Raw genomic sequence first — 11,625 nt, 5'->3', positions numbered from 1 at the left:
AATAAAAAATGGTAAAGGATTGGTGATATAAAAAAATATATAGAAGTATAAGTAAAAGAGAATAATAAAACACTAAAGATAAAAAAATAAAGGAACACAAGGCAAAAAAAATGCACTGTCTATTACTAATAGCATTAATAGTTATTTCCCTTAAAATCTAACAGTAAAAATCCTTCTCAATGTTTTAATTTGTATAATTAATTTTTTAAAAACTGTCTCTTCTAAAAGTTGAATTATTTTTTCTCATGTAAAGTTCAAATTAATATTTTTCTCACAAACAATATATATATATATATATATTAAAAGTAGTTAGGTCCTTATTATGTTCTTATTATAATGAAAAGCCTTAAAGTTTTATAAGTTCTTAATGATAACAAAACTAGAAAAAATTATATAATATATATAAAAGAAACAAATATAAACATAAGTAAAAAATTAATAAAATTATTTATAAAGAAAACGGAAGGATTCAGAAAAATGAGGGACTTTCTAGCGATTGCAAGCCTTTAAACTAAATCTTGAGTCCAAAAACTGTGTACGAACGTACCTAAAATTTCTCTACTAAGCAAGTTTACTACAAGTTATTACCCACTCATTTTTAAATTCTTTTATAAAGAATATCAAATGGTTTAAAAAGAATCGCATTTTAGGTATATAACATAAATTAATAATTATCAATTGAAGAAGGCTGCTCTTCCCTTCCTTTTTTTTTTTTAAGACGGTTTCATGTGCTTTAAAACCGGCGTTAGCTTCTCACTTTATCGTTCTTTTCCTTTACTAACTTTCTTTACCGACATTTTACTAAACTTTAAGAGAGCCATGACCTAACTTTCGTGTTCAAGTACTCGCTCCCATATATCATTATCTTTACGACCAGCGGCCTCCACGTCTATTTATTATTGATATTCAAAGAAATCATTAACATAGCTCAATGGAAAAACTGTCCATTGAACTCTGCGCTCATCTAAAAGGTTTCTGCAAAGTACATTTTCTTTTTAATATGCAATTTATCTTAATAAAACCCGTTGCCATTAGCTTAATAATCTTCACATTTGTTAATCTTCCATCCGGTACAGAAGTGAAAAGATTGTTCATTATATATTGTTAGTTCTGAAGCCCGCTTTGCGTAATTTGTTACGATAAAGGGAAAGGCAGAACTAGTCACTATACCCTATAGTTTTTAATCTTTCGAACGGGTACGTCGTCTTTGAGGTAGTATACGCCGCTCACATGCCTGCATACTATTAATATTTATAACTAATAGAGTTGGCACTTACGCAATACTAAAAACTTATTTTCATTTGGGCGTGCATTAACTTTCGTTACTTTTCACTATAGCTCTTTCAAATAAATGCATTTATGGAAAGTGTCGCTATGCAAGTTAATAACGCCAGTTTTTGTTTTAAATAAAACCGTTTTTGATGAGTTTATGTTTATGTTTTGCATTGCGTTGAATCCTGTTGATTTAAACCATTTGCTTATAGAACTAGTATATTATAAAATTTATATTTATGTATGATTTAGATAAGTTAATGAAGTAAAAAAAACATTTGAGTTATTTAAGGGTTTTTAAATCTTCTAAAGTTTTGTTTACGCACACTTAAAGAAGGAAAGAATTACGGGCTCTGCTCAAGTTCCCTAACACTACATATATTGTAGTGTTATTCGGATAAGTAGCTCATTGTTACGGCCAATAAAAATTTCTTCGAAACGTAAAAGTTCACATATAACAAATCTATTTTTTTCTATACCCTTATGGTTTTTATGTGCCAAATCTTAAAAAGCGCTTATTTTACCTAAGTAAAATATTTTAGCGTATCAAGTTTTATCCAAAAGCCTTATACTACACATATATATATATATATATATCAAAAAGTTGTTTAAGTACAGTATAATAGCTCTATTGCCCTACAAGGTTTCATAATTAACAAATGTAGAATGTATTTTAGGACGAGGGCGGCTGTAGTTTATTTAAATCCTAACTTTCCTTTATATATACATAAAAACAAAGAATAAATTATCAAGATAGAAAAGCACCTTAGCATAACAAGTTTATTGATTGTGATATAAAGTTTTCTAGTACTTAAATGAGTTAACAACTTCGATTACTAGAGCTGATAAAAAATTTGTCTCCCCACAAAAAATATTAAGTTTGAATTTTATACTTTTTCATGTGCCCTTCTCATTTATTCAACTCTCACTTTACCGCATCAAGCGAAGGTTGTTATTGTACACCGTTCCACGATTGTAAGTAAGTCCTTCCGCTAAGATATAATAATGTGCCCGGCTATGCATTCCTAAAAGGCGACGACATTGCTTTAAAGATTGTGGGGCAACGGCTCATCCTGTAGTCCGCGATGTATAGTATCACTGCACCAAACCAAAGCTCGTTAATTAGGAGCAACCATTCATTCTGTGGTATCGTAACATAAACGATATTGCTAAAGAGAAGTAGGCCCAGGCAGCTGGTTTGAAGTCATTATCGTACAACACAAACGGTCTTCGCTTAATGCATAGTAAAAGCTTCCCCTTAATTCACGTGCGGTAATAACTAGTTTTAGGTCTTTAACTCAATGATGTGGGAGCTTGCCCGCTTGTACTTTTCCGTTGAGCACAAGTTCATGCTTATAACGTGATAGTTAGGAAAAAACAAATTTAAGCTATTAAGGGTTACTTTATTAACAGATTTGTACACTAAACCCTAAGTTTTCGGTTCTGCTAATTGATGAGCTTCCTTTTTGGTAATAATTTTTGCCCTAAAATTTTCTAAATTAACATTTTTTTGTAGGGTTTCGCGTACCGTTACTTTCCTAAACTTAGCACTTCCGGACGTGTTTGTGTCGAGTTAATTATTTAATTTGCCAAAATTAATTAATATATGTACATATTGTAAAGGACTTATTAGTAGTTTATTACAAGGAGGCCTAGGATTTTAAAAGAAATAGTAATACAAACTTGTAAGCTTTTCATCATAATATTTATTTCTTTTACAGTTTTATAAAATATGTGCTATTTACATATACTCAATCTGGTCAATGATTATCGAAGTTTTAAACTATAAACCTAATGATAAGTACAAATAAATTTGAGCATGGATTAGAGAAACTCACCTGGTTTTTTTTAACCTTCAGCACTAACCCCTATGATAATACAACAAATATTCGAACCGCACTGGCTGACGCGAATAGTGTGCGTCGTCCCATGACTCTTAACTGAGCTCTTCCGCCTGTTTTGTTCGTAAATTGATTATAGCAGTGCATCGGAAAACGGTGGTCAAAGATTCAAGCTGGAACTTTTGATGTAAAGTATTAAAAATGTAATAAAAAAAATACTGGGAGTTAGAAAAAATTTTATCGTGTTTTATATATGCGTGTATGTATAGTATTTTAACGGACCATTAAACGCAGAGGTGTAGATCATGATTGGTCATATACACTAAACATATATGTGTTGCTTGTTGCGCAACAAAGTAAAAGGTTCAAAGTTTTAATACAAAGATATTGTGGCGGTCGTCATTATAACATTGTCAATGGTGAAAAGGGCTTGACTTTTAATAGTGAGTTTCCAACGACGACGCAACTTAGCGATCGTAACTAGAGAGGGGCGACGTTGCCGAGGAGCGAATTGCCGTATTTCCTTACAATGCGACCTGCGTGTGAAGATGACCGGGCTGGGGTACGTCGCACACATAAAGTGCAAAGAGCATGAATAATAGAAGAAACATACTGCTTAAACGTAACTAAAGATGAGACATTAATAGTAAGCTTTAAGTACGTTGTAAAATAACAAGAGGGAAAGCGGTTCGCAAAAATTTGCAAAACCAGCAGGTTAAGGCCAAATAGTAAGTGGGTACATTTTAAAGAGCGACAACAAAATTGTTAGCAGAGAAACTGAAAAAACCTATCGTTCAGCATACGAGCATTTTTACACCGAGGTGGCTCCTTTTTCTCCCCGATTTTGATGGTTTACTCGTTGCCCCCAAAAATTCTTATGGAGTTATAGCGTGCCATTTATACTAATAGAAAGACAATGCCTATTGCCTTCAAATTCAAGAAGGCAACATGACTTATTTAATTGTAGGTTAAGCCTTTATTTGGTTATTTCCCACTATTCGCTAAAGGCCTGTCATATTTGGAAACAACTGAAAAGTTTAAAGGTTGTTATTTGTAATAAAAAATCTTAAAGGCTAAAAAAAAACGCGTTTAAGAGTAATGTTTTACCTTTCGCCATTCTTCATATTAGTATTAAATCTTGTGTCATATGACGTCTAAACAATATCAGCGCTTCCAGAGTGGTGGTAAGTTTTCATTGGAATTACGATATAATTAAGTTATTAAAAAAATTTTAAATCCAGAAAGTTTTGAAAGCGACTCGTATTACTCTAAACCCTCTGCGGCGCACCGTACTGTTTACCTTAACGAACCCGTATTTATTTACTCTAACTATAAAACTAGAATTTCAAATTAATATAATAATACTTTTTAAGGATCTCAACGATAATTTCAAGTTTCCTAACAACTCTGTTAAAACATCTAAATATTCAATTTCAACTTTTCTTCCGTTGTTCTTATTTCAACAGTTTTCACTATATGTTAACTTATTCTTTGCCTTTATAATCATAATCCAGGTCTTTCTTTAAATTTTTTTATAAAATTTAGCTTTAAATATTAATTAAATAAAAATTGGGCTATTAATAAATTTATATAATAGCAAATTCCCGATCTTTCTCCTACCGGCCGTTGGTCCACTCTTATTCCTCTACTAGTCGTTTTGGGTATTACAGCAATTAAAGAAATTTTGGAAGATTACGTAATAAAATATATATTTTTAATAAATTTATGTAAAAGTTTTTTAAAATAATAATTAATTTATACATTTATTAAAAAAAGAAACGGCATCAGGCAGATAAGGAAGTCGATAAGCGGCTTATACGAACTTTTCGAAATGGAGCATTTCAGACAATTGCTTGGAGCAAAGTAAGTGAATTTGGATATTACTACAGTACTCAAATCTTTTATAGCAATTATAAGGAAATACTTTTGTATAAAATTAGTATGAAATAAGTTAGATAAATTACTAGTAGTACATCGAGGATTCATAAGTTGAAACTCATCCTTTAGATTTTTAAATAAATAATTGTTTGAATTAACCAAATTTAGTTGATTTAAAAAATAAATAAATAAAAAAGTAAATAAAATTTAAAAATATAAAATAATAGTAAGTATTTATAATATAAAAAATTATAGGAAACATTAATAAGTAGTTAGGAATTATATTATTTATTGCGTTTTGTGCAGGTTCGAGTGGGAGATATCGTTCGTGTGATTACCGATGAGTTGTTTCCAGCGGACTTGGTAGCGCACGTGATTTCACGTTTTTTTGTTTTCCACCAATCGTTTTCCAGGTTCTCTTGTCATCTTCAGAACCCAATGGCGCTTGTTACGTGGAAACCTCCAATATAGACGGCGAAACCAACTTGAAATATAAGCAAGTCTGACTTACTACATTTATGTAGTACTTATAATTATTATTTTTGTTTATTATCCAATAGGGTTGTGCGCTTACAACTCACTTAGTGACTTCGGGGGACGTACGATTTTTTCGTGGATTAATAGATTGTGAAGGTTTTATTATTATTATTTCTATTTAGAATTATTTTTTTTAGAAATATTAGAAAAAATTATATAAAACTTCTTTTTTTATTATAAATAAGTTTTTTTTTGATTTATAAAAGTTACAATTTTTGTAATATTTATTATTATCATTAGGTTATTATTATATGTATTACTATCATTTAAGATTATTAGAAATTGTTATTTATATTTATTTTGGCTATTATTATTATTTAAGACTATTATTATTATGTTTATTATTTAATATATTTTCCTAAGACTATTGTTATTACTCTTATTCAGTATTAAGCCGTCTAATACTAGTATTAATGCTTATTCGTTATTATTATAGACACTTGACTTCTTATTTATATTGTTAATTATATCATTATTATCGCATAAGACTATTACTAATGCTTATTATTATAAACTGTTTTATTATTATTCTTATTAGTTGACTTTATTTTTATTACATATTATTTTTAAGTCTAATAATATTATTTATTATCTTTTTAAACTATTACTACTATTATTATCTATATTTGCTATTACAATGCAGAACCGAACCACCACTTGAACAGTTTCAAAGGCGTTTTTAAGTGTAAAGGCTCTGGAGGTGACTTGGTGAGTGCGCCCCTCCGCTTCGAGCAACTTTTGCTGCGTGGCTGCCAACTCCGCAACACACAGGCATTGACTGAAATTCGTCTCTACAGCCGCTGCTATTCGTCTATAATAAAGAAACCTTTCTTTAGTGGGCTTACGGCGCTGTTATTTATACCGGAAAAGACTCTAAATTGATACGAAATACAAAACATTATTCCTCAAAGCGGTCCAAAATGGGCGACGCTACTAACAAGCAAATTTTGTTTATTACGCTGATGCTTTTTCTAATGGCGCTCATCTCGTTTATTTTTTCGGAAACGTGGATAAAAAAAAATTGGGTTTTCCTTATAAATATAAAAAGTGTAGATAAACTGTAGAAACTTGAGATTTTGCTTAATATTACTTTTTTCGTACAAAAAACAGTACTTGATTTGTTAATAAGAAGCATAGAAAACTGTAAAAACTTTAAATGTTATATAACTTTGCTAGTACTGCCTTATAGTAGAAATTGTACAATAATATAATTTGTAAGTTGCTATTGCAGAATAAGCATTCATTGAAATTATTTTAAAAAGCTTATAAAAATATTGAAACTTAATAATAATAAGCATTAAAAAATATAAAAACTTTATATAAATAGTAAAAAGAAGTTTTCTCAGTACTGCTTTTTTCCATACAGGATAAGCATTACTATCTCGGCTTTGGGCGTGTAAACGGGGGGAACTTTTTCCTTCGCTTTCTCTCGTTTATTGTGCTGTACCACAATATGGTTCCCATTTCGCTGATAGTTATCCTCGAGTTCGTGAAGTACGTACAGGCCACGTGGTTGATCGCTAAGGATTTAGAATTATACGATGCGGTGCGACTCATAATAATAATGATAAGGTCAATAATAACACACTTATAGGAAACCGATACGCCTGCCTCGGTCAGGACCTCGAGTTTGAATGGGGAACTTGGACAAGTGCAGTATATATTTACTGATAAGACGGGGACGCTAACCAGGAACGTTATGGTTTTCAGGAAAGTAAGTAAATTTTGTTTTTATAATAATGCGTATTATAATAATTTATTCCGACTTATTAAAAAAATTGATATATGTGTATGACAACGTGATTCGTAGTGTTCCATTGGAGGAGAAATGTATGGCATACTTCCTGGCGAAAAAGTTCCGGAGGGAGTCCCAACAGAATACCTTGATCAAGAAGGAGGTGCCTCTTCTCGCTTCTTATTCGATTTCTTCCTATCTAAGTATTAGATGATCGGTTGTTAATCAATTTATGCTTCATTTTATTATTAGTTTTTAATGTAATACGACTGGTTTATTAACTATTGTACTTACTTGCCCATGGACGTAATTTTTTGTTGTCAAATAGCGCTGCGCTCTGATATTCACGACTTTGTTGATCCCCGACTCCTTAACGATCTCTGCAGTACAGCGCCCAACGCTTCTGTGATTCGCCAGTTCCTTACTAATCTTGCCGTCTGCCATACTGTCATTCCCGAAGTTCATCGTGTATATCTCTATAAATACCCCTATTTGTCGCCTTAATTATTCCCTTTTTTTCATTATTTTTACTGAATCTCTATATTATTAGAATGATACGGGTACAATTGGTTACCAAGCTCAGTCTCCCGACGAAGGCGCGTTAGTTTCCGGCGTTAAAAGTTTGGGCTTCTCCTTTAACGTGCGAACTTCTAAGGACGTCATCATCAACGTTCTTGGCCACGACGAAGTCTTCATTATTATTATTATTATTATTATTATTATTATTATTATTATTATTATTATTATTATTATTATTATTATTATTATTATTATTATTATTATTATTACTTGAAGGTTTACGAAATTTTAAAAGTATGTGAATTTACTTCTGCGCGTAAGAGGATGTCCGTGATAGTTCGCACTCCGCAAAGTTTGTTACAACTATTATGTTACTATTACTATATTATTATAAAACTTATTAGATAGAATACTTTTGATGTGCAAAGGCGCCGATAATGTTATATTTGAAAGGCTCGGGCCTGACCAGCCATATTTAGAAGCTACAGCAAAGTAATAATAATGATAACAATAATAAAGAGTAACACTAACTATAATGAATAATGCAGCCACTTAGAGTACTTCGCTAGTCAAGGACTGCGAACTCTCTGCATTGCCGTGGCGGAACTTTCAGAAGGTTTTTCTAAGGCCGTTTCACTAATAATCCTGCTATCACCTGATTTTCCACGTTAGACGAGTATGCCCAATGGAGTGAAGACTTTGACAGTGCTTGTCGGTCATTGGGCGATAGAGAACAAGAGGTTGCTCAGACCTGCGAAAAGATAGAAAAGGTATTATCTGATTGGTTGATTAAAATAATGAAAAAATCGAAATCCTTATATTAGGAAATGTTTCTTCTTGGCTGCACTGCTATTGAGGATAAGCTCCAGGAAGAGATACCAGAAACACTCTCGGCTCTTCTGTCGGCGGGAATAAAAGTTCTTTTTTTTAATGAAATATATTTGATTTATTCGCTATTCTATTAGTGCTCTTCTAGTTTTCATCGCCCCTTTTTTTTTAAAAGGTATGGGTGCTCACCGGAGATAAACAAGAGACGGCCATCAACATTGGATACGCCAGCCAGCTCTTCAATCACCAATCAGACCTACTGATATGCAACACCCGCACCCGGGAGGAAACCCATCAATGGCTGATTAATCATATTAATTATGCGCGTCAGATGATGCGTAACCGCCAACGGCCCAATCCAGGTTCTTTCTTGCGTTTGTAATTTGCTAGGGCACGGGGCTACTAAATACCTTTTCTCCTGTTTGTCAGAATCTTGTCTCGCTCTTGTCATTGATGGCGTTTCTTTGGCATATTCCATGGAAGGGAGCCTTCAATACTTTTTTGTGACGCTCGCGCTGAAGTGCCATTCGGTGGTTGCCTGCCGCGTGTCTCCCCTTCAAAAAGCGCACGTCGTCCAGCTTGTCCGGGGAGCCACCAATGCCATTACGTTGGCCATCGGAGATGGAGCCAATGACGTCACCATGCTCCAGACTGCCCACGTGGGCGTAGGCATTGTGCGTTAGCCGATTGTATATCTAGTGCTGCTCTTTCATGCCCTAGCTATCTAGAGCGGCAAAGAGGGTCTGCAAGCAGCGCGCGCCTCGGACTACTCATTTGCGCAGTTCCGCTTTTTGAAGCGCCTTTTGCTCGTGCACGGGAACCTGTCGTACCGTAGGATCGCTCACGTGGTTTTGTACACCTTTTACAAGAACATCTGTTTATACATAATCCAGTTCTGGTTTGCTATGGCCAATGGCTTCTCGGTATTCGCTCGACTGCTTTTTCGTATGCGAGTTACTTCACTATAACTCTGCATTGTTGCAGGGCCAAATCCTGTTTGATGAGTGGATGCTGGCCTTCTACAACGTTCTCTTTACAGCGCTTCCTCCGCTCTGTATGGGGATATTTGATAGGTTATCCCACGTGAAATTAAAACTTTTTATTGGTTAATTTGGCTTCAACACTTGTGTTTATTTACATTTCATATAAACTTACACGGCGAAGAACTTTGAGAGCATCAACTTTAATGAAAATTCCCCAACTATACCAAAGTGGCATCCACTCGCACTTTTTTAATTCATATGTTTTTTGGCAATGGTGAGTTTTTATGTATAATAATAATAAAATAATAATAAATCTACTTTAACAGGTGCACCAACGCCATCTGTCAGTCCGCTTTAATATATTTACTGACTTTTAGTATTTATCAGAACCAAATTATACAAAAAAACGGGCACGTGGCCGATCACTGGACTGTGGCCACCGCTGTATACACTTCAGTTTTTTTCACCGTATAAAATTTATAATATCATTATTACTATTATCATAATTATTATATTTGTAACACTATTTTTTAGGTAACGTTAAAAGCTGCGCTAATATTCAACTCGTGGACTGTTTACACCCATATTAGGTTTTCCTATTCCCTTTTATATAAATTTAATATTCACTTTAAAGGTATAAAAAACATTTTTCCATAAATTTTTATATAATAAAAAATTTGTTTTATGTATACAAGTATAAATAATTACTTGAATAATAATATTTCTGTTAAAGTTTTTGTTGTTCGTTTTTAAACAAAATAATTTATCAGCATTTGGGTGAGTGTTCTTGTGTACGTCGCGTTTCTATTTATCTACTGCGCGGCTTTTCCCAGCTTCGGTATTTGCATATTTGCATACATCCTTTTAATTGGTCCTGCTTGCTAAAACATTTGTAACGCCACCTCTCTATTGGTAGGTTATACTGTGGCCAGCGGTATTCACGGAGCCCAGTATAAGTTATTCGGAAGTGCTTTATTTTACTATACTATTATTCTGGTCACCTGTATTGCTCTCACTCGCGATTTTGTGTGGAAAGTTATCCAGCGGCTTTTCTTCCCTTCTGACTACCACGTGATACAAGAAATGGTTGAACACGTGACGTTTTTTATTATTTATTCTCTTTAATTTTTTTTCATAGGAAAGGTTGCATCGAGATCCCGCACTGCAAAGTTTTGCTTTTTCGTTCCAGCGCGCCTTGAAAAAATTGCCTCTTTTGAAGACACGTGCTTGGCGGGGCTACGCTTTTTCCCAGGAAGAACGCGAAGGGAAAAGTTTTGGGCAAGCGGATATCATACGCGCGTACGATACTACTAAAGAAAAGCCAACAGGATGTTAACATAAAAAAGTATATATTTTTTACCTATTTCTCGCGTGCTTTGTAGATTTATGAATTGATGTTTTTCTTGAAAAATTTAAATAAATTTTTGTCAAAATTAAGTTTTTTTTACTGTCTTTGCACAATAGGAAGTTTGTGCTTGTTTTAGGGTTCTTTGTTTTTTTTTTTTTATACTAACTTTTTATTTTGACTTATAAATCTGGAATAGCTGTTTAATACAAATAAATAAATATATATTTTCCAAGATTTTAGAGTTTATACGCTCTGCAATTGCAAAATATGCAAGTTTTTTTTAATTCTTTACAATTGTTTTCTCATACTAACTTCTGTATTTGGGCCTATAAACCTGAAATCCTTGTTTTCAAGTAGGAGACTGTTTATATTACTAAAGATATTAAAAATTTATGCCCTGCTTTTGCAAAGTAGGAAAGTCAAGCTTATTTTAAATTTTTCCGTCGATTAATTTCTTCTGGTAAATTTTTAATTGGGCCTATACACTTATTCAAATAATAGTTCTGCTTTTATTATACTTTTTATATTATAAGTTAAGGCTGGCCTTACCTCATATTTTTAAAAAGGCTTTTCGTTTTTTTAAAACTTTGTTAATTTACTCTTAGCTTTCTTAGATATGCCAAAAAAAATTGTCTACTATAATAAACAAAAAAGTAGATGGGGAGTAGCGTGTACCACACACTT

At 32.9% G+C, this 11,625-nt stretch overlaps 1 protein-coding gene and 2 long non-coding RNA genes across 3 annotated transcripts; all 3 read left to right on the top strand.

The window, feature by feature from the left end:
• The first annotated feature begins 5,297 nt into the window (after positions 1–5,297).
• LOC135145354 (uncharacterized) lies at positions 5,298–6,284 on the top strand. The gene is made up of 4 exons (XR_010283423.1): positions 5,298–5,354; positions 5,405–5,491; positions 5,552–5,624; positions 6,172–6,284. It is a non-coding gene; the product is annotated as an uncharacterized LOC135145354 (long non-coding RNA).
• Positions 6,285–6,406: 122 nt separating this feature from the next.
• Positions 6,407–9,720, top strand: LOC135145336 (phospholipid-transporting ATPase IA-like). Its single transcript, XM_064077443.1, has 15 exons — positions 6,407–6,553; positions 6,895–7,074; positions 7,123–7,242; positions 7,339–7,426; positions 7,592–7,731; positions 7,814–7,951; positions 8,059–8,134; positions 8,187–8,274; positions 8,331–8,398; positions 8,455–8,552; positions 8,607–8,699; positions 8,786–8,972; positions 9,040–9,284; positions 9,339–9,533; positions 9,595–9,720. Exons 1-15 carry the CDS (start codon positions 6,449–6,451, stop codon positions 9,718–9,720), a joined length of 1,947 nt encoding a protein of 648 aa, XP_063933513.1. The 5' UTR covers positions 6,407–6,448.
• A 641-nt stretch (positions 9,721–10,361) lies between these two features.
• Positions 10,362–10,920, top strand: LOC135145353 (uncharacterized). The gene is made up of 3 exons (XR_010283422.1): positions 10,362–10,431; positions 10,510–10,679; positions 10,732–10,920. It is a non-coding gene; the product is annotated as an uncharacterized LOC135145353 (long non-coding RNA).
• The last annotated feature ends 705 nt before the right edge of the window (positions 10,921–11,625 follow it).

The sequence above is a fragment of the Zophobas morio genome, unplaced genomic scaffold, assembly GCF_036711695.1.
Source record: "Zophobas morio isolate AGI-343-1 ecotype UQ-CSIRO unplaced genomic scaffold, CSIRO_AGI_Zmor_V1 ptg000144l, whole genome shotgun sequence".
NCBI classification, from domain to species: domain Eukaryota; kingdom Metazoa; phylum Arthropoda; class Insecta; order Coleoptera; family Tenebrionidae; genus Zophobas; species Zophobas morio.
The sequence above is the reverse complement of the archived record's forward strand: the minus strand, read 5'-3'. Positions and strand labels throughout refer to the sequence as shown.